Source organism: Ictidomys tridecemlineatus, chromosome 6 (genome assembly GCF_052094955.1).
Source record: "Ictidomys tridecemlineatus isolate mIctTri1 chromosome 6, mIctTri1.hap1, whole genome shotgun sequence".
Taxonomy (NCBI): domain Eukaryota; kingdom Metazoa; phylum Chordata; class Mammalia; order Rodentia; family Sciuridae; genus Ictidomys; species Ictidomys tridecemlineatus.
In genome coordinates, this window is record NC_135482.1 from 105,575,685 (window position 1) to 105,601,815 (window position 26,131).

General features: G+C 36.8%; 2 protein-coding genes across 8 annotated transcripts in view; one reads left to right on the forward strand and one right to left on the reverse strand.

The window, feature by feature from the left end:
• The window catches only part of Akap3 (A-kinase anchoring protein 3), a 70,093-nt gene that overhangs the window by 5,119 nt on the left and 38,843 nt on the right, over nt 1-26,131 (forward strand). For 3 of the 7 annotated variants that reach the window (XM_021732204.3, XM_021732205.3, XM_021732203.3), the window contains exons 2-5: nt 230-336; nt 2,493-2,588; nt 8,527-10,836; nt 17,913-18,291. In XM_021732204.3, coding sequence (XP_021587879.1) covers nt 2,493-2,588; nt 8,527-10,836; nt 17,913-18,068 — 2,562 coding nt within the window. In that variant the 5' untranslated portion in view covers nt 230-336 and the 3' untranslated portion in view covers nt 18,069-18,291. Of the gene's footprint in view, nt 1-229; nt 337-2,492; nt 2,589-8,526; nt 10,837-17,912; nt 18,292-26,131 lie in introns of those variants that run through there. The other 4 variants (XM_078015383.1, XM_078015382.1, XM_078015384.1 and 1 more) reach the window with 4 other exon arrangements.
• The window catches only part of Dyrk4 (dual specificity tyrosine phosphorylation regulated kinase 4), a 44,127-nt gene continuing 37,876 nt past the window's right edge, over nt 19,881-26,131 (reverse strand). The window contains exons 14-16 of the mRNA XM_078052436.1: nt 23,521-23,650; nt 21,072-21,247; nt 19,881-20,366 (exon numbers count right to left, since the gene is read on the reverse strand). Coding sequence (XP_077908562.1) covers nt 20,125-20,366; nt 21,072-21,247; nt 23,521-23,650 — 548 coding nt within the window. The 3' untranslated portion in view covers nt 19,881-20,124. The remainder of the gene's footprint in view (nt 20,367-21,071; nt 21,248-23,520; nt 23,651-26,131) is intronic.

Consider the following 26,131-nt stretch of genomic DNA (forward strand, 5'->3'; position numbering starts at 1 on the left):
TCATTAAGAAATTATTGGTCAGAAAATGGAACCTTTTTTGTCATCTGGGAACTCTCGAAATGTGCCAGGAATAAGATGTGGATTCTTTCTATGAGATTTTAATGTGATTTTGTATCCATCACTTATGTGCACATGTGAAAAAATTGAACAAATCAAAGTTATTTGTTAATAAGAGCAATTGGGCTCATACGTAAAATTAGTCATTTTTATCTTTGTCTTTCCATTGCAGATTCCTTATATATTACATGGCAGGAGGGGTGGGTAAACTTAGGGATAGAGAAGACAACAAATTAATCAAGAGCTTTCCTCTTATCTCAGAATCTGTTCTCAGGAAAAGTAAGTAATCACATGATTTCTTAATTTTCTTCTTTTTAAATTGTGGTCGATTGCTTAAATAAGTCAGTAGATCCTATTGATTTTGTTTTCTATTAGAAGCAACTCATTAGGATGAAATATAAAAGGGAAATTAAGAGACACATTCTTGGCTTTCACTTGCACTGTTAATGATCTAGGACAATCTGCTTTCAGGTGAACCCATTCTTTGGCCAAATATTAGTGCCATTAATTCCTTTCTTCATGGTCATGATGTAAGCATAAGAATATTTATATAGTAGTGAGCTGCTAAGAACAATACAGGGTTTATTTCATAAACATTAACAATTTCCTTGTTAAGGTAACAAAACATTAAAAGAGGACACTAAAGATGGTTGGGAAATCTATCTCAGGAAAAAATTAAGGAAAAAAAGCAAATATCTTTATGAAGCTGATCAATCTTTTTCAGAGAGGGTCTCTCCAGAGAAGCTCTAGCCCAGGAATTAATTCTGTATACACATTAGAATCACCCAGAGAGCTTTTAATAAATTTAATGTTAAGTTTCCCCAAACCAAAACCATTGAAATAAATTTTCTGGAAGTGGTAAATCAGATTCAATATTTACATGGTTCTCTGAGTGATTCTAAAGGTTAATCAGAGTAATGAAAAGCTGTCTTGCTAGCCAAATAATCTGAATCTATGACTGAGCTGTGAAATGGGTACAAAGCCTTTTGGGGACAAAGAATAATAGATCTAGATGATCTTACATTTTCTTTACAAAAATTATCTATAATATTCTCTATAACAAAAGTAATATATTGGCAGGTGTGCTTAACCATGTGTGTAGTCTGCCTATCTTTTTGACTTTATAATGAGGGACGATGTCTATCCCACCACAGTCCAAAGTCTTTTAAAACAAATATTTCTAGTTAACCAGATAAACACTCCCTAATAATGTTTCACTTATTTCAAGCAATTCTTTATAAAAACAATTTCACTATTAAAAATGAGAATATGAGGGCTGGGGTTGTGGCTCAGTGATAGAACGCTTGCCTCGCATGTGTGGGGCCCTGGGTTAGATTCTCAGCACCACATAAAAATAAATAAATAAAATAAAGGTATAAAAATGCTTTTAAAAATTAGAATATGTGTTGGGCTTCATTATAACAGATATTTAAACTCATGTAAAAGTGTATGTCTGTTTCATGAAGGTGGTAAAGACATTAGGAAGAAAAATAGTGGATGTTTTATTCCATCTCACTCATTGATAATAAAAAAGGGAAATTTCAGTGCAGACGCCTAGAAGTGAAAGTCTGACGGAAAATGAAGGCAAAGTGAAGTTTTAGATTATCAGTTTGTAGTGCAAGTCATCATGTAGCTGGCCATGTTTTCAAAAACTGTCAAGTTTAAATGTTGTGGTGTGTAGAAAAGACTAAAGACAAAGGTGAAAAGAGTATATGGAATAAGGACTATGGTGCTCACTTGTGAGGTGAGATGATAAAAGCAGCAAGTATAAGTGATTTAAGAAAAATGACTACAAATTAAAGACCATAAATGTAGTAGCTAGAGGGAGGCTTAGGATTGAAGAAGACAACTCAAATGAATCTCAGCTTTCTGGCTCAAAAGACCAGAAAGACGATTGAGTTATTACTTAAATTGGAAAATAGAGCAAAGTATTATGAGGTCTGTGAACAAATTGTCATTAGCAAGGATATTGCTGCATCCGTGGACACTGGCTGGTGCATATGATATCTCTGCTTTATCCCAGGATCCTTATCAAATTGGAGGGGGAGACTAGTTTTAAGAGCTACTAAACTTACTGCTAGTATAAGTAAGATAGTGCTCTAGAAATTAATAGAAGTAGAGCGTCTTTTACTTAAAGAACAGACAAGTTAAAGACTTAAAGAGCAGGACAGGTTCATTCATTTAACAAATATGTGTTAAGCACCTATAGTGTATATCAGGCATCAGCCTCATCACTAGAGGGATTAAGAACTCTCTGCAGTTGAGAACCGGGGATGAAGATACCCAGAGTAAGGTGGGTCTGAAGCAGCTCTTGAAATTGGTCTCTATTGAAATCATTGCTCCTATTTTTTATACCTCAGCCATTCACCTTTCTTCTCCTTATTTTGATATAACCTTTCCTTTTGATGACTATTTTCATTTCTTTCTACTTCGAGATGTCAGAAAGGGTTGACTGGTTACAAAGCCAAAATGGAGTATGCAAAGTCGATGTCTATTCTCCTGGAGACAGCCAACCCCAGGACTGGAAAATGGTAAGCATCAACCTCTTCATGAACACTAGGGATATGTGGGCTCATCAAGAGTAGCCTTATTCGTTCTACCACCATCACCACCCACCTCTTTCTATTTTTGGAGTTTGAAGGGATGGGTGTAGACTGTATTGACAGAAGAAATGTGGGTACTTAGTTTTCCAGTCAGTCACTATGGCTTGATTCTTAAGAAAAAAATGAGCTCTTTTGGAATAAAAATTTCCCATTTTCTCCCAACAAATTCTGTAGTTTTGTATTGGAAAAAGTATCCATCATATAGCTTTTCCATTAGTTATATATGCTATAACTAATAGAAAAAAAGGAATGTATTACATGTGGAATTTTGTTTAGTTTTCAGACAGATAAAGATTGGAAGTTTCTCCAGGTCTCATAGAAAATGTTTTCTGAAATGTGTGGGATGCCTTAAAATTCTGAGAACTTTAAACTTTCATCTCAGGAGCACTTTCAGTCTACCTTTACTATTCGACAAACATTTTTTAAATGTTTACTTACTATCAGGCACTATATTAGTCAGGATCCAATCAGAGAATAGAACATACTAGTAGGCTGGGTGCAGGAGGCTCTGGAGGCCGAGACAGGAGGATTTCAAGTTCAAAGCCAGCCTCAACAAAAAGCAAGGAATTTAGCAACTCAGTGAAACCCTGTCTCTAAATAAAATATAAAATAGGGCTGGGGATGTGGCTCAATGGTCAAGTGCCCCTCAGTTCAATCCCATATCCCTCCCTCACAAAAAAAAGAAATCACACTAGAAATTTAATATTTAAAAAGTGTTTACTAGTAAAAGATAATTAACTGCTAAAACGCATAAAAGAGAAGTTTAAGAACTGAGAAATAACAAATGCAGAAAGCAGGTACTACCCACAGGCTGAGAAAGAGTGAATAAGGAAGAAACTAAGAACTCAACAAACTCCCTCCCTCTCAACCAAGGCTGCTTCAGGTGAAGGGAGTGAGGTACCACAGGAAGCTTGGCAGAGGTTGCAGAGGGGACAGAAGGGTAGCCCTTTCCTTCTGCCATGACCATGCAGTGCCCTTCCAGTGTCTTCTATTGATAAAGACAGCTGCCAAAAGAGAAATATTTGAAGGACCCAGCCCAAGCATCACAAAGCAAGGCAAAGTGGGGTTGATATGGAGTTAGAGACAATAAATAACTGGCATAGACACTGTGGGATGTTAGGGTCAGAGACAAAAATAAATTAGAATTCTCTGTCTTTAAGGATCTTGTAAATCTAATGCAGTCACTATTGCAATCTTTGCCTTTGGCATTAACATTTAGCATACACTTTTTTATATTTATTTTTTAGTTATAGGTAGACACAATATCTTTATTTTTATGTGATGCTGAGGATTGAACCCGGTGCCTCACTCATAGTAGGCGAGCGCTCTACCTCTGAGCCACAACCCCAGCTGCTACCAGACATATAATATTATATGACCCATCTTCTATTGGTCCCAAATCTATTTTCTCATCCATAAGAACCTAAAAAAGAAAACATTAACAAATCTACAAAAGGCTTTAAAACTTATGGACAATAAATACTGAATTTCGATAGTATATGGGTCAACCCCAAAATGCTTCTGTTTAATCTTTTATTGACCCCTGCCTTTCTATGTAGAGAATTAAAAGGCAGATCAGTTTCAGTGTTAAATCAAGTGAACCAAGATTCCTTGATGTTTTCATGAAGCAAGAAGCACTCTGAGGAATGCAAAAAAGAACAGAACAATTTCTGTCCCTATGAGCTTTTCCATTCATATGTGAAAATAAATGTAAATGTAATTTAAAAGCTCTAAATAACTGCTGCATATTAATAAAAGACAGTTCGTGATTTTTGCCATGTGGATTTTCTAGACAGTAATTACTCTAGGTGTTTTAAGAATGGATCATTTCAAAATGGGAGTTGGCCAGAGAAAATTGTATAGGGTATATTTGATTGATTTATATATGGAGAAGAAAAACAGGACGGGAAGTTTACAGATGGCTTAAACTAAGTTGCTGAAGCAGAAGATGGCTGAGCAGAGAAAATTAAACCCATCAACTCTTTTCTGTATTCTCCTTCATGGACATGAAATTTTGCTTGGCCTTAAGAAAGACTGAAAAGATTTGGCATCCTCCTTCCCAGAATACTATTGTGTAAGAGGAGGATGGCTGTAGGAAGCCAAAGGAGACTGAAGAATGGGTGATAGATGTATTTCCAGAAAAGGAAATGTGGGTACTTAGTTTTCCACTCAGTCACTTTGGCTTGATCAACCATTTTTGAAAATTTCTCATGAATTTGGTGAAATAATTGATATAGGTTGTACACATTTTAGATTTAACAAAGAGAAAATGAAAACCTATAAACACAGCAAGCTGACACAATTCTATACACACCATTGTAAAGCTCTATACTAGGCTGTAGGTTTATTATAGTTTAGTGTTCTGTGAAAAAAAATTGACAAAAATTAAAGAATAAACCCCACATCTGCATTATAGAGCTTCACTGTAAATAGTTCAGCCTAATTGTGGAAACATGCCTATTTGTGTATGTGTCCTAAAGTAAATAACTAAGTAATATTAAAAGGTAATTTTCTACTAAGGGCCAAAATCAACACCCTCATACAGATATGAAAATGAATATACATTAAAGATTTTATTTAGCTCATTAGTGAGGATATTGATGAGGTGTTATAATCAGTTCAAAGGAGAATTGGAAAAGATAGTTATATATCAGAAATATTGAAATGAATGAACAGAGGCAAAACTGGCCTCTTCCACTATGAGAAAGGGGGGGTCAGCTGAACCTCCATTGGGCAGAATTTGCATGTCTGCAGACAAAAATTATTTTGCATTGTTTTTCATTATTTAGAGCTTACAGAGTGTAAAATAGCTCCCACTGAATCAGAATCAGATAATGTGTAAGGCTGGAGACAAAGCTTGGTCTATGGATAGTAATCTATAGATGATACCTAGTTTTCTATTGAAGCACAAATTTTTTTCCCAAGTCTCTCCTCCATCTTGATAAAAATAATTGCAATGTAATTTTTTTCTTAATCACAAAATAAGGCTGTTCTCATCAAATTTGGTCTGATTACATAGATGCAGTAGTCAACTAGGTTGACCACCTTAAGTTTGTTTTTCTGGAAGTTTTCAGGAGAAATCTCAGATTAGATTTTTTTAAAGCATCTGGTTTCCCCCCCCCCTATGGTGAGAACAGAAAGTCAAGCCCAAGAAAACAGACTCCACCCGGTTTCATCTGCAATCTTAAAAAAACAGACCTGTGCACAGTTTGCTTTCTCTAAAACTATTGTTTCTGATAGTCGCTACCACTTGTTTTAATCAGAACTTTTAACCAGAGTACTTTGTATTCTTTATGCTTCACAAAGAGAATGAGTGAGGGGTAGAAGTATATAACTGAACCCTCCCACCAGCTGAAGTGCAGATGAGCAGAACTCAGGGACACACGTGAAGTCAGCTTCCTACAGCCACACATCCCTGCTGCAACATCTCTAAGTGATAAAAATGAACATATTTATTAACAAACCCAAAGATATAACCTCACTATAGTAAGAAAAAAGCATATAAACTTTATACTTAGTCTTAAGTGCTTCAGTATTAGAATTATAATGCAGTATTATGTAAGATATTGATTGAAAAGCTATCACCAAGCCAACACACTGTAAAACACAGTAACTGGTGAAGTGAAACACAAATTTTCATCAGCTTAAATATTAAATAGAAGTAATGCTAGATTATTGGATATGTATAACTTTGTATGAATTGATAAAGAATAAGTAAAGTAAAATAAAAATGTGGACTTGTATTTTGCTTAATACTGATAAATCAGAAAAGACAAAGATGTTTTTATTAAACCAAAATTTTTAACCTTTTCTCATTTGCCAAAAGTTTACCTAACTTATGTGAACTTGAGTTCCTAAAATGTTTCTGAGGTTAGGCTCTATAAAAATACTTTTTTCCCTCTAGCATATGTAAAATATTAGAATACATTAAAATCCATTAATTGAATCTACTGGGTATGTTGGTGGGAGACCCAAAATCACCAAACAATAATTTTTTGAGAAGGGTAAAATAATGGCTCTCATATATATATATATAAATGAACAGATGTTAAAGATTTTTTAAAAAAGAAAATGATAAGGTTCAAGAAATACATGTAGATAAGATAAATTAAATTATATGTAGGGGAGGCAAAACTGTGAAGAGGAAAACAATCAGTCAAACCTCTCCTTGTCTATAGCAAGAATTATATTTTCTTGCTGTCAGTTATGTACAGTTTACAGTGTTATAAAATAGCTCCAAGAAAATAAGAGTCAGATAATGTGGAAGGATGAACTGTAGACAATGTCTAGTTTTCCACTGAAGCACAACATATTTCCTATCCTAATCAAGAGAACCATTGGGAAGATTTTTGAACCAAGCTATTAACTATTAGCTATTAGCCCAAACATAAAAACAGGAAGCTCAGCAGAGGGTTAGTGCAACTGCTCCTCTCCTTTCCACGACACAATAAGGAGCCCTGGGGGAAGAGTCCAGTTTTAGAGGAAGAACTAGATTTGAACAAGAGCCCCATCAGGTATTGTATGTGAGATGCTAGCCAAATCATTCAGCTTCTCTGTCTCTGTTCCCTTACCTGTGAAGCTGGAAGAGTGAAACCTTGTTATAGGGTGAGTATGAGAATTAAATAATATATAAAACCATTTAGCACAGTCCCTGGCAGACACTACAAGTATTTAACAAATGGTAGCTAGTAACTTTTAATTTAGTAATAAACTGTTAATTTAGTGAAATACTAGTAATTCAGTAATAAAAATACTAATTTATTCTTTAAAGATGAACCATACATGTGGTTATTCTAGATAAGCATATGAACTACAAGGATCCTTTACATTTGATAATACATAAGCCACCTCTACAAACATTATTTTATTCTATATTCAAGTGAAGTGTTTTTCATTATACAGATTACATACACTATATGCATTTAATTATCATAGCTAGTGTCCATCAGTCTGTATTCACACAGAACTAATAAATTGTCTTTAAAGATGAACCATACATGTGGTTATTCTAGATAAGCATATGAACTACAAGGATCCTTTACATTTGATAATACATAAGCCACCTCTACAAACATTATTTTATTCTATATTCAAGTGAAGTGTTTTTCATTATACAGATTACATACACTATATGCATTTAATTATCATAGCTAGTGTCCATCAGTCTGTATTCACACAGAACTAATAAATTGCCCAAGGTAAAAACTCCTCAATTTTGAATCAGACTATTAATTTAATTGATATCGGCTAGACCACTGGAAAGCCATTAAGCATATCCACATTGTGCTTATGGAGCTTGGCATAGTGAATCATCATCATGCACAATTTTCCTTGAATTTTCTCAATTTTTTAAAAACTATACTTACAATGAGACCTAAATAGAAATGTGTAAGCTACAGACAATAGCAGTTAATATCAATACAAGAAAGAAAATCTGATTCACTTCAGATGCTAACTAACTCTTCTATGGGGCTTGTGACTATCAGATCTTACGGACATATGTTCTTAGAAGCAAAAAAATGTATTTAGCTGAGGGCATGGGCTCTGGAACCAGACTGCCTATGTTGCAATCCCTCCTCTATCAACAATTAACTATATAACTTCAAATGAGTAACTAACCTAACCTCTCTTTCTTCCATTTTCTCCTCTGTAAAATTAAGATAATAAGAGCTAACATTTGGATTTAATATGAGGATAATTCTAAGTGAAATAATAGTCTTAAAATATTTGGACGAGTGCCTGATACATAGTAAGCACTTAATATATGTTGTTTTTTTGTGATGACTGAGCTGGCTTGAGGGGTGACAGTTTTTGTAACTGGCCTTTGAGGTTTTCCTGAATATCCCATATCTTTACTTTGTTATAGTCGGATGAAACCTTGTCTGTTTTTAAGGAAGCATCAACAGATCCTGTCAGAGTGCTCAGCTGGCTCCGCAGAGACCTGGAAAAAAGTACAGCAGAATTCCAAGATATTAGATTCAAGCCTGGAGAATCGTCATTTGGTGAGGAAACTGCCAACCCAGGAAACAGAGGTTTCTGTATAGACTATTTCAACAACCCCCAGAAGGGCAGTCCAGGGAGATTGCATTTTGAGGTAACTCACAAAGAGACTCCCTCCCAGGACCCCTGTCCTCAAGCTGGTAAAGGGAGTTCAGTCGATGAAGTTTCCTTCTATGCTAACCGCCTCACAAATCTAGTCATAGCTATGGCCCGCAAGGAGATCAATGAGAAGATCGACGGCTCTGAAAACAAATGTGTCCGTCAATCATTGTATGTAGGGGATGAACCTGTACCCAAAAAGAGCCTGAGTACAGTAGCATCAGAGTTGGTGAATGAAACTGTCTCTGCATGTGCCAATACAACTTCCCCAGACAAGGCTCCTGGCTCTGGAGACAGAGCCTCCGGATTATCACAGAGTCCCCCAAATTTGAAGTACAAGAGCACTTTGAAAATCAAGGAGTGTACCAAGGAAAGCAAGTGTCCAGATGACAAGTCCGCTTCTAAGAAGTCTTTCTTCTATAAGGAAGTGTTTGAATCTCGGAATGCAGGTGATGCCAAAGAGGGTGGAAAGTCCCTGCCTGGGGAGAAAAAGATGTTCAGTGGGCAGGAAAGGCCTAGTGACTTTACAGCTTCCGTTAGTCAAGGGATCATGACCTATGCCAATAGTGTGGTATCGGATATGATGGTCTCCATCATGAAGACACTGAGGATCCAAGTGAAGGACACAACCATTGCCACCATCTTACTAAAGAAAGTACTGATCAAACATGCAAAAGAAGTCGTCTCAGATCTCATTGATTCCTTCATGAAGAATCTCCACAATGTCACCGGGACCCTTATGACTGATACAGACTTTATCTCAGCTGTGAAAAGAAGTCTCTTCTCTCAAGGAAGCCAAAAGGCTACAGATATCATGGACGCCATGCTAGGTAAACTATACACTGTGATGTTTGCCAAAAAATTCCCTGATAATCTCCGGAAAACCAAGGATAAGTCAGAGAGTTATTCCCTCCTCTCCATGAAAGGAATAGACCGAAATATGAACTTTACAATGAAATCTGAAGCTAAAGTGAAAGAAAAGATATATTCGTCAGGCAAATCAGAGAAGGAGAAGACTTGTGCTGAAACCCTGGGTGAGCATATTATCAAAGAGGGGTTGACCATGTGGCATAAAACTCAAAAGAAAGAGTGTAAATCTCCAGATTTCGAACCTGCAGCTACCAACAAACAGAAAAATCCTGCACCAGACATTCCCTTTGAGTGTCTGGATCCTTGCAGTTTCAGCCCTTCTCTGCATTTCCCAGAGATACCAGAGAATTTTATGTGTGATTCAGACTCCTGGGCCAAGGACCTGATTGTGTCTGCCCTGCTTCTGATTCAGTACCACCTGGCTCAGGGAGGAAGGATGGATGCACAGAGCTTCCTTGAAGCTGCTGGCTCCTCCAACTTTCCCATCACCAAGACCCCTGTAGTTTTAGATGAATCCAGCCTTAAGACCCCTCACGTGGTATGTGACCAAGAACAATCAGAAAAGAAGGATCTAATGAGTGTTTTCTTCAATTTTATCCGGAACTTACTTGGTGAAACTATTTTCAAGGGTGACAATAGCTGTGAATCCAAGGCTCCAGAAAAGTCAGATAAGGAAAAAGATTGCAACCAGGGTGAAAGACCTATGACCCCTTCCCCCAAATTATCTGAAGGTGATGAGGCTGGTGCCTTTTCTGGGCTGACCAAGATGGTTGCCAACCAGCTGGATGGCAACATGAATGGGCAAATGGTAGATCATCTGGTGGACTCAGTGATGAAGTTGTGTCTCATTATTGCCAAGTCCTGTGACTCTCCCTTGGCAGAGCTGGGAGATGAGAAAAGTGGGGATGCCAGCCGGCCAAATTCAGCCTTCCCAGAGAGTTTATACGAGTGTTTACCAGTCAAAGGCACAGGAACAGCAGAGGCTCTCCTACAAAATGCCTATCAAGCCATCCATAATGAACTGAGATGTGCATCAGGACAGCCCCCTGAAGGATGTACAGCACCCAAAGTGATTGTCAGTAATCACAACCTATCTGACACAGTTCAGAACAAGCAACTCCAAGCTGTTCTTCAATGGGTAGCTGCTTCTGAGCTCAATGTCCCGATTTTGTACTTTGCTGGTGATGATGAAGGGATCCAAGAGAAGGTAAGGAAGAAAGGTCAGAGGATTTGGGGAAGATATACTACGGGTTAATTGGAGTTTTAGGTTCTTTTTTGCTTTCTGAATGGAAATATAGCCACAGGAGGGGTAGAATGGAAACAGTAAGAATTTTAAGAATGTGCCTCTCGGCGGAGATAATGAATAAAGTAAAATTAAATTTTGCCCAATCAGAGGCATCTAAAAGTAGGGAAATATAAATGATATTTTTCTCTGTTTTCTGCATTTATTGATGGGAGTACACAGATGAAGAACCTCTAAAGACTTAATGTGAGTCAGATCAAAGTCTGGGCCTGAGGCTGACTTTCAGATAGGACAGAATTGCCAAAGAATAAGGCAGAACTTTTGGAAAGCATCCCTGGGATATGTTGAGGATGGAGACAGAGGGCTTGGATATTTGACCTTTTCAAATTTGTCACTAATCTTAGCTTGTTTAGTAGTATTGGGGATCTGGAGGGATTCAATAAATAACGGCTCTTCACCCTGAGTCCTGAATCAGTTGAGAAGTAAGACTAAACAATATAGATTATGGAAAATCCATCTATCATTGTTATTACTGATAAAGATAAGAAAGTGTTCTTCCAAGCTCTTGCTCCTTCACCAGTCTTCCAATGAGCCTTGGAACTGCTCACCTAAGGGACAGTTTGAGTCTGGAGAATATGCATACTTTACATGTTGCTGCTGTATCCTGGAGTGAGGGAACTGAGAGACCATCCCTACATCTACCACTTTTTCTCTTTCTCTCCCTCTCAGCCTCTCTCCCCTTTGGATTATCTCTTGATTGAGAAAAGTGGAATAATGGCTGTTATCAGTCAAGTACTAAGGGGTGGCACAAGAGGCTAGGGTTTTTTAGAACAATTTATCTTCAGGGCTGGGCATGTAGCTCAGTAGAGCACTTGCCAAGCATGCACAAGGTCCTGGGTTCAATCCATGGCACCAGAGGGGAAAAAGGAAAGGAAAAAAAGAAGGAAAAAGAAAAGAAAGAAGGTAAAAGAAAAGAAAAGAATATCCTAAGAGAAACCTTAAGATGTAGAGAAAGAGTCTTACTTTCTTTTTTTTTTTTTTTAGTAATTAATGTTAGTAACTCTTGTAACTGGGTTACTGGGTTCATTGGATAATTTGGGAAGACAAGATTAGATAGCACCCAGATTAGGCTACATCAAGCCTATACAAGAAATTGTATGATCTTAACTTTAGCCTTAGCAACACTTTTACTCTTAGCCAGACTGTGTTTGCTATTAGAAGTATTACCTGTGGACTACCAACATTGGCATCCTTTGGGAAATTGTTAGAAGTGCAAAATCTCAAGCTTTACTCTAGATCTACTAGATTGAAAGCTTCATTTTGGCAAATACCCAGGTGATTTGTATGTATGGTTCAAGTTTGGGTTAGAGGACAGAATATGAATTTCCAATACTAGATATATCCCTAAGGCTTCTTGGCAAGCTCTGTCTCCTTATAGGATTTTCAGTGTACATAAGACAACTATTTTGGTACATGGCAATTAGCTGTGCAGGAGTGGGAAGAGAGAAGATGAGGCTGTATTCAGGCAAAAAACTTTAGACTGAAGAAAAAAAATCTAAAAACAAACATAGTGTACAATGTGTGAAAAAGGCATTTGTTTTGTAATCCTCTGAAGGTGGCTTTGAACTTGCAATCCTCCTGCCTCAGCCTCCTGAGCTGCTGGAATTACAGACATGTGCCACCATGCCCGGCTATAGCCAGCTTTTAAGTTGAACTTATACATAACACATTTTAGTTTTAGATAATTCTGAATCAGAATGTCTGTAATATATTCATCTAAAATAGGAACAATAGACTTGTGGTCCCTCCTTATATGTGTAGGCGCGCGCGCGCGCGCACACACACACACACACACACACACACTCAAACACACTTTGTCCACTCTAAATATACATTCATCTATTCTTAAAAGAAAAGAGTAAAAGATTGGACAGCAATGCAAACTTCAACTAATGAGATTTGCATTAAACATTAGCATATGTTAATAACAGTTGGATGACAAATACACCAAAGAAATTACCTAAAGGTGATATTTTTTTGCTAAGTGATTAGTTATGCAAATATTCTCATGTTGATCCAGGTGATGGAATCTAATAAAAATGGGGTGCATATGAACACAGTTCCCTTAAATAAATTTGTATTTATTTTTAAATAGATATTGTGTTTGCATAATGCAGAATCCAAAAACACAAAAGGATGCACAGTGAAAATTAAGGGTGTTTCTTCATCCTAGTACCCTAAATAGTCACAAATGTATATATAGATATATATACTCACATATATATGATATAAGATTCATCAATATATGGATATACCTTCTGCAACATATAGAGCTGCCACATTTTAATAGGTTTGTATTACTTCATAGTTTGAAGGTTTTGTAACTTAACTCTCCCTTATGTTTAGATATTTCAATTGACAATATCTTGCTACTATAATCAATGGAAATATAGCCTTGACTATATATAATTTTGCACAGGTTCAAATGTACCCATATGTGCTAAATACCTAGGAAAGGAATTTTAAGGTTACTTTGTATATGATTATGTATATTTGACATATATTACCATGTTGCTTTCCATAGGGCTTGACCAATTTGCACTTCTATTAAAATAATTTGAGAGTGCCTATTTCCCCATGTTTGAACCAAAAGAGTGCACTAAACTTTGGATCTTTGCCAAGTGTTGCTTTACTTTACATTTGTTTTACTAGAAATTAGGATGAATATCATTGTATATGTTTAAAAATCATTTGAATTTCCTATTTGGGGGATGAATTTTTTGTTCATAACCTCTGCCAATTTTTCATTGGGTTGCAGGTCTCTTTCTAGATTTTTAAGAATTTTATATGTTATAAGGAATCAGTCATTGTGATATTAAATACTAATCTTTCCTTTGGTCTTTTTATTGATGTTTTCTGTTTTAGGTTGGCGTTGCCATGCAGAATTTAGTCAAATCTAAAATATTTTTCTTTTATTATATTTGCTGGGTTTTGTCAGATTTTTGTAAAGCATTCTTTGCTATGCCATATTAACAAACTTTTCTGTTTTCTTTTGATGCTTTTATTTAAGATTTTAATCCATTTTAATACTTTTTATATAAGAGATGAAATAGGAATGCAAACTGGCTACCTGTCTTTGATTCTTTTTTCTGAATTTTCTATTGTTCTATTAAATTATCTGTCTCTTCTTGGACCCATCACATACTATTTTATTCACTGTAATTCTACAACATTTTACAATAACTGATAGGACTGGAACTCCTTAACTATGCCAATTTTCTAGGTTCTTACCTGTTTTCATTTCCAAGTTTCCACTCCTCCTACAGGCAACCACTGATCTGTTATCTATATTTTAGTTTTGCCTTTCTTTGACATTTAATCTAATGGAACCATAAAATAAGAATCTTTTATATTTGACTTTTTATACTTACCATGTCTTTGAGGCTCATCCATGTTGCATGTTATCAGTAGTTCAATTTTTATTAGTGAATAATATTTTACTTTATGGATATACATTTTGTGTTCATTCATCAGTTAATGGAATTTGGATTATTTCTGGGTTTTGTTATTATGAATAATGCTACTATGAGCACTTACATGAAAGTCTTTGCATGGATATAGGTTTTCATTTCCCTTGAGAGGATACTGAGGAATGGGATTGCTACAAACTCGTAAGTGTAATTTCTTAAGAAATTGTCAAACTGTTTTCTAAAGTGGTTGTATCATTTTTCCTTCTCACCAACCATTTATGTGGGTTTCAGTTTCTCCACATTTATGTTAAAAGTAATCTTTCATTTATTATAGCTATTATAGTGGTGTCTCATGATGGATTAATCAGGCATATGAAAATTAGAATGATTATAAGGATATTCTGCATATTTTATGTACTCATTACCCATTAATATCTGTTCTTTGGGAAAATATCTATACAAACCCTTAGCCTATATTTTGATTGGGTTGTTTACTTCTTGTTTCAAGTTGCAAGATATCTTTATATATTCTGGAAACAAGATCTTTTTCTGATATATGATTTGCAAGTGTTTTGGTTTGTGTTTTTACTTAATGGAAATCTTTCAAAGAGAAAACTTTTTAATGATAAATACTAATTTATCATTTTTGGCTTTTATTGCTGTGTGCTTTTGGTGTAGAATCTAATAAATCCTTGCCTAACCAGTTGTTCATGACTAGGGAAAATTTTGACCCCAGGGGACATTTGGCAGTATCTGGAGACATATATGACTGTCACAACACGAAAGAGGGTTGCTAGTGGAGTCTAATGGATAGGAAGGCCAAGAATATTATTAAACATCTTACATTGCACAAAACAACTCTTCAATAGAATTATCTGACCTGTAAGGTCAATTGCACCAACAATTAAAAACCCTGACCTCTATCCCAAAGTCACAAAGATTTTCTCTTTGTTTTCTTCTAAATGTTTGTTAATTTTTAGCTCTTATGTCTATTGATCTACTTTAATTTTTGTGTATGATGTAAAGGAGGGGTCCAAATTTATTATTTTGCATGAGGCTATACTGGTGTCTTGGCACAATTTGTTGGAATGATCCCAATGGCTTTTCTGACTCCTCTGAATTATCCATACCCTTTTCAAAAACTCAAATGACCATAAACATTAAATTCAAAATTTATTGTAATTAATGTGTGCATAGCACATTTTTCTATGATTTTACTTTTAACCTACTCACATCATTATATTTGAAGTGCTGTGTTTTTTTTTTTTGTTTTGTTTTGTTTTGTTTTGTTTTTGTAGGAGCGTGCAGTTGGGTCCTGTTCATGTTCATGTAGACAAAAACATTTCCAACTGTAGGTTCACTAATTTCTTATGTTTAGATTGAAGTATACTAGTTTATTATTTATTTCTGTTTCTTTTCTCTCTTTTTCCTTTGCCATCCATTGTTTGAACATTTTTAATATCCCATCTTATCTTTTGTGTTTTTTACTTTATCTTTGTGTAGATTTTTAGTGATTCTCTATGGATTATTTTATATATATATAAACTTTTTAGAGTCCAGGTAGAATCAGTAGTTTGCCACTTAGACTAAAATGTAGAAATATTACTATTATGGGGGGGTCCTTTTCCTTACTCTTTATATTCCAGTTGTCTTCTGTGTTTAATCTATTAAATACATTGAAAAATCCTAAGATGATGTTACTCTTTCTTTCAACCATAAAACACATTTTAAAGAACTAAAGGGACAATCTCTTATTTATACTGAGAATTTTACTATTTCTATTGTTCTTTATGCATTCCTGGTATTCCTAATTTCCTTCTGATATCACTGTCCCACTCTCTAATGAACTTCCTTAAGGAATTCTTTTAGAACACATTTTCTGGAAATAATTTATATTTAGTTTCTTTAATTCAAAAATGTCTTTATTAAACCCTTCATTTCTGATTTTCTTCTGGATAATAGAATTCGAGTTTGGAAGTTTTTCTGTTAGCAGTTCAAAATGTGCCACTTTTTTCTGACCTCCATAGTTCCAGAGGAGAAATCTGCTGTCATTTGAATTGTGTGTTCCTCCTTTGATTTCTCAGGCTGTTTTGAATATTTTTTTCTTTTTCTTTAGTTTTCAGCAATTTGATTATTATAGATGTTAGAGTGAATTTCCATGTGTTTGTTTTATTTTAGGTATACTAAACTTCTTTACAAGCTCAGTTCTTTTGGTGAACTTGAAAGCTTTCCACATTTCTTTAAATAATTTTTCTGCATCATCCTTTTTCTCCTCTTCTTTGGGATGCTAATGATATAAATGTCTGCAGGCCCTGAAGCACTGCTTATTTTTTCAGTCTTCAATTTTTTATGTCTTTCAGCAGGGGTAATTTCTCTTGATCTACTTTCAAGTTAATTGATTTTACTCTGTCATCTTTGTTTTGCCATTTAGCTCATCTAATACATTTTTTGAATGTTTTTGTTTTAAATTTCATTCAGCTCTTTTTCATATCTTTTATTTCTTTGTTATGACTGTTTCCACTTATTTCCAGAATATCCACATTAGTTTCTCACATAAAAATATCTCCTCCTGAAAGTGCTCATGATATTTGCCCCATGTATTTTAACCTTAGACTTATTCTTCCTTTTCCTTGTTTTTTTTAAGAGGGGGGGAGGGAATTTGGGAACTGAACTCAGAGCTTCACTTGTATTAGGCAAGTTGCTCTATACTGAGCTACATCCCCAGCCCTTTTTATTTTGAGTCAAGGTCTTGCTAAGTTACCTAGGCTGGCCTCGAACTTGTAACCCTCTTGTCTCAGCCTCTTGAGTAGCTGGGATTACAGGCATGTCTTATAAAGAACCAGGAGCAGAATGCACAAAAATCCTACTACTTGAAATAATTTGTTGCCTTTACTGTGTTCATATTAGAATGCTTGTCTCAACTAGGTTTCCTCAATTTGTGTTCAGAAAGAGTAATAAACTTAAGGTTTAAGTGTGAATTTTGGTTCTGCGAAGTGCTAGCAGTGTCACTCTGATAAGTCTCTTCCCTCTCTCAGTCACATCTTGCTGAGGTAAAATTGATCTCGGAGGTGCTTTCCTGAAATACCATTATAGAGTTCTCTGGTCTATGAGGCATGGAAAGCAGTATCCACATTTGTCTGTTGGATATGTTTCTCTCACTCTTGTTGGTCTTAGGATGATAATAGAAACTATTTTATGATATTAGGGTTTAAAATTTTAGAATTCCTAGAGGGCAGAACACTATTAATGAACATTCAGTGTAAGCATTTCTTCAGAGGGGAATAAAGGGGAATAAATAAATTTTTTGTCTTAATGAGAAATACATTTTATATGTCATGAGCAGTGGATATTAACATCTTTCTTTGAATTAAGAGTGATAACACCAACTTCCTTCTGCCAGACAGACTGACAAACTGCTCTTAAGGAAGTCTTCTCAACATCTAACTTGTGGCCCTGCTGCTGTACTTTCCCAAAGTCAACCTGGCCTCCTGGTTCTAACTGTATCATGTTGTTTCTGGACTGCCTGGGGACCCTTGGCCCCTCCACTGCTGTTTTCTCTGCTTTCCACAGCTACTTCAGCTCTCGGCTGCTGCTGTAGACAAGGGACGCAGCGTAGGGGAGGTTCTGCAGTCGGTGCTGCGCTATGAGAAGGAGCGACAGCTGGATGAGGCGGTGGGAAATGTCACACGGCTGCAGCTGCTGGACTGGCTGATGGTGAACCTGTGATCATGCCCACTCTCTGCATCCCCTCTTCCAGCAGTGGGCCCAGCCCTTGCCCCACCCACTCTCCCCTCATTCCCACAGCTCCCTTGTCCTTATCCTCACAGAGCCCTAACATTATCTTCATACCACTCACATGAAAGACATGTCATCTAATGCTAGTCACTGGATTTTGCACATTTTCCTGTCCATGCGAGCAAGGACATAAAATTAAAAAAAATTAAAGAGCTCCGTGTATTTGGTTTTCTTGGCATCTAAACGGTAAAGATTCAATAAGGTCCAGAAATCTTAGAGGAGTGAAAAAAAGACGAATGGCAGAAGCAAGCAGAATTATGCTGAACCGAGAGACACCAGCAAAGGTTGCTGTTTGCTATATATCTCCTGTCTGTGTGCCTCAATTTACAACTCCCCTCATTTTAAATCTTGCCTTAAAATAAGCCACAATTTGTCAAGAATTCATTTTTACCTTTTATAATCATGAAAATGAGAAAAAAGTTTCTAATATTCAAACAAAATCAGTCTAGTTATATGTTCTAGACTTTACTTCTTGTTGTGGGTCTGCTGAGCAGCAGAACCCCAGTCAACCTCCAACTTTATCCATGATTGAAGATGGTGTCCAAAGAGGTTCCTCAAGGCTGAGGGTGTAGCTTAGTACTTGTTGCACATGAAAGAGAGGCCTAGGTTCAGTCTCCAGCACTGGGGAAAAATATGTTCCCAAGACCTGAGTTCTCTGGCCAGTTCTGTGACCTCCTGGCTATAGAACCGAGGACAAGTTATAGCACTGCTCTGACTAAATGCTCGTGACACCCCACTTAAAACACTTTCCATTCTTACCCACCTCCCTAGAAATGTTTTTGACCTTTTTTCCCCTCCTAGAAACTTTTTCCTCTTTGTCTTCTAATTCCTCCTATTTCTCTAGGTCTCTTAGGGGCTCTACTCTGTCATGTTGTAATTTTATCCTACCCGGACTTTCTCTTGACTCTTTGCTATCCTGTGTCCTCTTCCCTAAGTGATCTCTTCCAAATCCATGGCTTCAACTACTTGATATCACCATTTTTGGAATATTATGTAGTATTTTTAAAGGAAACTATGAAGCCAGGTATATTTTCTATGTTGTTTATGATCTTAAGTTTCATGTCATATTTTGTTTGTCCTGTAATACAACCATATAGAAATTGTGGTTTATGTAGATAGAACTGAGAAGGGAAATAAGTGGACTTTATTGGATTTGAGGAGTGGTGGATGAATGAAAATATCCTGCTTATGAAATCAACTTCCCTCCTTCGGGAAGCACTTTATCCCCTACTCCTTCCTAGAGAAGCAACAGTCATGGCATTTTCAACACAACTACAAGGTGGGCTTATAATCCAGGTGAGAACCACAGAGGACCACAGTCTCTCAGATACAGTTGAGATAGTCATTTTTGAGACTTCCCTGCCAGCAAGGAAGACTATCTTTTGACTGGATGTTGGTAGTCATCTTAACTTCTGGGATGAGCCTTCAGTCATCAGGATGAAGCTAAATATAGGAAAATCAAGGCAGAAGAGAAAAAGAACAGAAAGAAGGAAAGAGAAAGAAGAGGAAAAAGTAGCAAGGTTAATCTGAGCTCTGATGACCTTATTTGAATTCCTAGATACAGCTGTGCCTGAAACTGCATCTACCCCACCTGATTCCCCTTATTACTTAAACTAATTTGAACTTAGTTTTTGTTATTTCCAAACAAAAATTCTGATAGATATAGGTTGACAATCATGGGCAAAAAGGAAAAAAATTTATTTAAAGTAACATTAATGATACTAAAACTACCCTCAACACACACACACACACACACACACACACACACACACACACGTAGCTAAAGAGTGAGTTCAGGTATAAGGACATCCACCCACATCATTCATAAGAGGAATCTGGCCAATTGTCTATGTGAAGAAAGAGTTGATTTTTTAAAAACAAACCTTTATGCATTGAAAAACAACAATCTGAAGTATTCTACAATATAAGTGCTGTCTTGAATACAAATCACTGGAAAGGAACGGGACACAGGACCCTTCAGCAAGGGTCATACAATACGTGGTAAAATGTTTGTATTACTAGAGGAGGAGCTTGGGCCACTTTGTTCTGTGGAGGGTTTGGCCACCTCTGGTTCAGTAACAGCCTCTGGTTTTCTGGGAGCTTCTACTAGAGGAGGCAGCTGGACAGTCTCAGTAGTGTGCTGGACAGAGTCCTGCTCATCAGCTGAATTCTGAACATTCTTAGTGGCACCATCTTTTATTTTGTCTGCAGTCTCTTTGGTGGTCTCATCTGCCAAAGGATGGAAAAGACTGAATGATGTTCAAATATTAATGACTGCATATTCTAACTTTCTGTTAGGTTGTAAATCATTTGGGGAAAATTGTGGTTATAATGATATAAAAATAGTTCATTTGTAAAACACATTCTAATGTGCCAGGCATCATTCTAAGCACTTCACATTTACTGATTCATTTGATCTTTTCAGCAGCACTACAGAATAAGCATTATTCTCATTCTCATAAATAGGCAAATGGATCTGCATCATGGTTAAGTAAATTATCCAGGAGCCCACACCTGGTAAGTGACAGAGCCAGAATTTCATCCCAAGTACTTTGATACCAGTGGCCTATGCTTAACCACTAAGCTATATTACATATAAAAGATTTGCATAATCCTAGAATTTGTCAGTGATAAAAATTCAAAAGGTAATTATAGGGCATAAAGAGGCAGACACAGTGAAAGAAAAGGGAAGGAATAGAAAAGGGATTGAATATGGGAGAAAAATGGAAAATCCCTCAATAAGGCGGGTAGATGGCTATGGCTAAAAGCCAAGTTTCTTGAAAAAGAAAAATTCTCAAAATAAGAAAGGGCAGACTAATAATGTCATAGCCAGAAATAAATTATCCAAGACTAAGCTCAACGAAATTGACCTTCCTCTAGAAGAACCTGACTCCCTGAACTATGTGAAGAGGACTGTCTGGCTGAGGGCTATACCTGTTTGGGTTGAGTGATGATACTCTTGAACCTTGTTCTTGCTTATCTCAGAAGGAAGAGTGACATTGGGTTTCCTCAGGGCCTGGGGCCTGGGCCGTGGTTTGAGGTTCCGTGGCTCATGAATCCAAGCATGCTTGAGGGCCTGATCAGGGGTCATACGAAGAGAAGGTTCCCATCTGCACATCAACAAAGCCTGGCATGGATTACTCTTTTATTTTCTCTTAATATTAAAATAATTTTAAGAACCCAATAAAGATATTTTTCATTGAGCTATGTCCTAATCTCTAATATATTATCACAGAACAAAGATTATATCAAATAATTTAAAAGTATCTGAGAACAACTACTAGAAACAATTTTTTTTTAAAAAAAAAGTATGTGAGCTGGGGAATATATTAAATTTCAAATTTTCTAGATTTCCAGAATTTTTCTTACAAGAAATATTATTTAAAAACCTTACCTATTTGGAATTAGGATTTCATAGGCTAAAAAGATTAGAAACAGATATTTAATTTCAATTCCCAAGATGTGGGATTTGGACCTCCATATATATCATACAGGAAATTATAGAATTTTAGAATATTAAGATTTATAAGGTGACTTGGATATGATACAGGCAAACTTCTAACAAAGTAATAAAATGCATTTGACGGAATTCCCAACATAGAATTACCTAGCCATTCTCAAGTAATATCAGTAACTTGGCAGTAAAGTCACAGATCCTCCTATTTCAATTTTTAAAAACTCTGATTCTTTAAAAGTTCTTGATTTTTATTGGACCAAAATCGGCTCACTTTTCAGTGAATTTTACCCAGGTCCTAATTCTACCCATTAGCATTTTGCAGAATAAAATAATCTTACATGTCAGAGTCCCTCAACTACCAGAAAACACATCACTACTATTAGTCATAGTTAGTAGTTTCCACCATCTAACCACCTTCCAAGGTAGGAAATTCTAGCTATTGTCCATCATGCTGGGAATGAATAGCTGCCAACTGCAGGGAGATGGTATTACTAGTCCAGACTCAAAGGCATGAGCAATTCAAGCTCCCAGTTTTTTGTCAAATGAACTGCTTCTTAAACTTCATCTCCCCTCTTCTGGACTTCTGGAGCCTGCCAATAAAACCTGCACATAAAGCTAGGTGTTTACTAATCCTATTGTCTTTAGCTAAAAAAATTTAGTCTCTCACTCTATAAATTGCTGATTAGCAATATATAGATTAGGGAGTATACCCCCATCAACTTGAATCATCTCTTACAAGTTGTGAGCAATTGATGTTTTAAACTAAAAAAGAAAATAATATTTTTCTTGTGCTAAGCTGTGTTCAGGATGGCTGGGTTTCTAGACAACTCACCTATCTCACTGGGCAGTTTCTGGCACTTATTAAGGCACATTCCCTCTATGGCCTGAGCATGGAGCTGGGGGATATGTTGGTAAAAAATAGGGTACAAGAATCCTTATCTCAATTATTCAGAGAAGTAAATAGTATTAACTCCCATAGATGAAAATATTTTCAGTGGTATCTGATGGTTTTCCCTCTAAGCTAGAACCTAAATTACAGAATGCACAAATGCCAAATAAGTATTTTGCTAAAATTACTCCACTGGAATAATGAGAGAATAGTAAAGATATGGTCTTCTAAAACTAAACAACTGTAGAACTGATAGAGATGGAAGGTACTTTAGGAATGCCCCCACTTTATAGAAAAGGAAACTGAGGCCCAGAGAGAAATGATAACTTGTCGAATAGCACTCAGCTAATACTTGCACTCCGTGGAGACGGACTTGAGAAACTTCTTTAATAGTAAAATAGAAGCAATAGCCAACATTTTCCAAGAACCTTACAAACTGTACACTGTGTTGGGTGCTTCGTGTGGTGACTCCTTTTTCATTGTGATTTGATCAAAGTACAAAACCTAATTTTTAAGATTCAAAATATGCATATAGATTGTAAAAAGTTGTACATAATAACTGTTTTACAACTCACCTGCCTCTAGTTCCCTAATGCAAGAGGATTTGGGCACTGAATCCTAGGGGAATGGAGAGGGGCTCTGAACCTAGAATATACTGGTTATAATAGGCTCACTGAAGAGGTTGCCTTCCATTCAAGGAACAGAAGACATTAGGATTTGCTTACAATCTCACTGGCATGCAGCTTCAGGTCAAGAAGATGACAAATCTTAACACACACTGTAATCTACACCAAATCTCTCTTGAAAACCAGCTGCATATCTGCAAAATACAGCAGATATCTGCCCTGATCATCACACAGTAGGGGGAGAGCACTGTTTCATGAGGCAGACATGAAAGCAATTTGGAGACTGCAAAACTCTACCATTGATGTTTTTATAACCATCTCCCAGTCTTAGACTTTCACCAGCAAACACATGCAAAAGTACAAGTACTTAAGAGGAAACCCAGTACTTAAGAGACACCCCAACAAACTCACACCAAACACCTTCTGAGAAAGTCCAGGAAGCTGGTGTCATAGGTTTTCAGCACCATCGTGAGATCCTTGGAATCCGGGTATCTTTTTTTCCCCCTGTTGTTGGTTATAGTTTTAGGAAAACCTTTGGAATCTTTAGAGATACAATATTCTGTATTTAGTTCCAGGTGTAAATACTCACTGGTCACATCACAGCTGTCCACTCAACCACACTGCTTCCTGAAGTCATCTTTGCAGCTCTTCTACTTTCTGTCTTAACACACACCCTAGCCCACCCATCCCCATGCGCGCGCGCGCACACACACACACACACACACACACACACACACACACACACACAGTCTCAGTCACTTTGAAATAAACCAGGTCGATTATTCCATGAATGCAATTAACATTAAAAACAATTTTTCCTACTATTCAGTAGGTTCTGAGCCTCTTTCACACAACTTCTCCCCAAATCAAATGATAGTTTAGTTGAATATAAACAAAGGCAAGATAATAATGATGATGAATGATAATGGTGATGGCAATGATAATCTGAAGTGTCAAAAATGGCTTTGAACAAAAAGGATATAGTCCCTTTCTAAACTATCTGTGTCCTTACTTCTTCCCCACTAGCCCAAGTATGTGAAAATTTGGGACATCCACAGGTACAAGAAAGAAAGCTATTTTAGGAGAATGCTCTCAGGGCTCATTTACAAACCATACAAGCAAATCACCCTCATTACACCTTTACACTTATACCAAAATTTTGACCATAATTGGAATATTCCAACTTGGTTGGTTGCTGAAGACACAGTTTAGAATGGGGACAAACCACCAATGAATGGTTTGTCATCCCTAAAAAGAAGCCCCCAAAATAGCTCCAAAGGTTTCCAAGGATATTTTGTGCAATGCTTTGAAGGTAAGATCATTCACCTTGACATTCAGATTCTTGTGTGCATGCTTAGAAAAGTTGACCACTTATTGCTTATACCTTGTAAGTCTGCACCTAAGTGGTAAATGTGTATATGCACAAACACACAGTTTACACTATTGAATTCTCACAGAACTCAGTGGAGTTCATGTTATGCACATTCTAGAGGGTAAATAATAAAGTTCTACTACTTTTGTAACCAGTGTAATTTTCAGGTCCTCCAAAAGACAACCACTCTTACTGAATTCCTAGGAAACTCCCATAAATGTGTACATGAGCGTGTGTGTACATACACACACAGATATCTCTGTATTGATATGCATAAAAGTGACTGGGGGAATTATGTTGCTCTTTTTTGTTGACCAAAGAATTATGTTCACCAAAGAAGAATTGTGCTCCCAGTTCTCTAAACAACTTAGCTCCTAAAGTAACATTTAAGTAATTGTTTTTCTCATCAAAGTCTTCCTCACACCTCTGGGCCTCCCCAATATCTAATCATTCTCTCCATCTTCTTCCTGCTGCTGCCTCGGGCACCTAAGTGTCTCACTATCCTTGAGGCAACATCACTTTGCTGCTTATGAGGAGTATTAACTAAGAGTGGCTAGGAGCCGAGAAACTGTTGGCAACCCAAACATAAGAAAAGGAAAATCAAGAACCAACATGAACACAGCATTTACATAGGCACCTTGTCAGAAGACTCCTAAGGAGCTGTTGTCAAAAACAGAATCTTGGATCCTGCTTCAAACTTACTATCTCATAGATCATTGAGAATGATTGTGGGAATTAGCATTTTTGCCAAGTGCCCAAATGATTCTTGTAATTTGAAAAGTTTGGGAAATACTGGAGAGTAAAGACCCTTCTTGCACAGGAAGTGGAACTGTGTGAATGTTGCTACCAAAACCCTATTACCATCCTATAGCCTAGTGCTGATGGTAGAGATCAAGTAGTCAGTGAAATGGACATACATATGTCTTTGGTATCTCCCCTCCAAGATGCCCTGTGGTCCCTTCTTTCTAGTCACCACCATGATGCTATCTCAGTGAGGTCAGTGTTAAAGGCTTAGGATGTGACTCTTCTCCAATGACTTTGTCTAGCAGAAAGAAACATTAATATCACCACTTTTCTTCCTCCAAATCCTTCAAAAATCCAAAAGGCTGAATAATGTAAGTGGTGGATGGGGAAAGTATATAGGGTCAAAAGACCAGTCCTATTGTTTAATGTATGTTATATCAGTAAGTCAGCTAGAGCTTCTGCCTATCATCTAACAGCTCTGAAGAAAGATGAGTATGTGGACACCATTTTGTGGCAACCAAGACACACTCTTGATCAGAGAGGCAAGGTCTTCAAAGCTCTATCCACAATTGAAAGATGATGTTTTAAGAGATGTAATCACTGGAATGGCATGGGACCAACTAAGAATGGATGATACCTCACTACCGAACAAAGAAGGATCATGGAACATCTCTGCTTGCTGAGCCTTCAGCTTTCAGTTTGGGGATCATGGGGAGTCCATGGAGAACAGGAAAAAGGGTCAGGAATCCTATATAGGGCTCAGGCCTGGGATGTTTTACCAAATGGTATAGAAGGAGACTACAGTATAATCCCCACATACTGAACCAGTACACACTGGACAGCATAAATGAAAACATGGCTCCCCCATGAGAATATTTTGACTCTCCTATTGATGGGGCAAGTTGT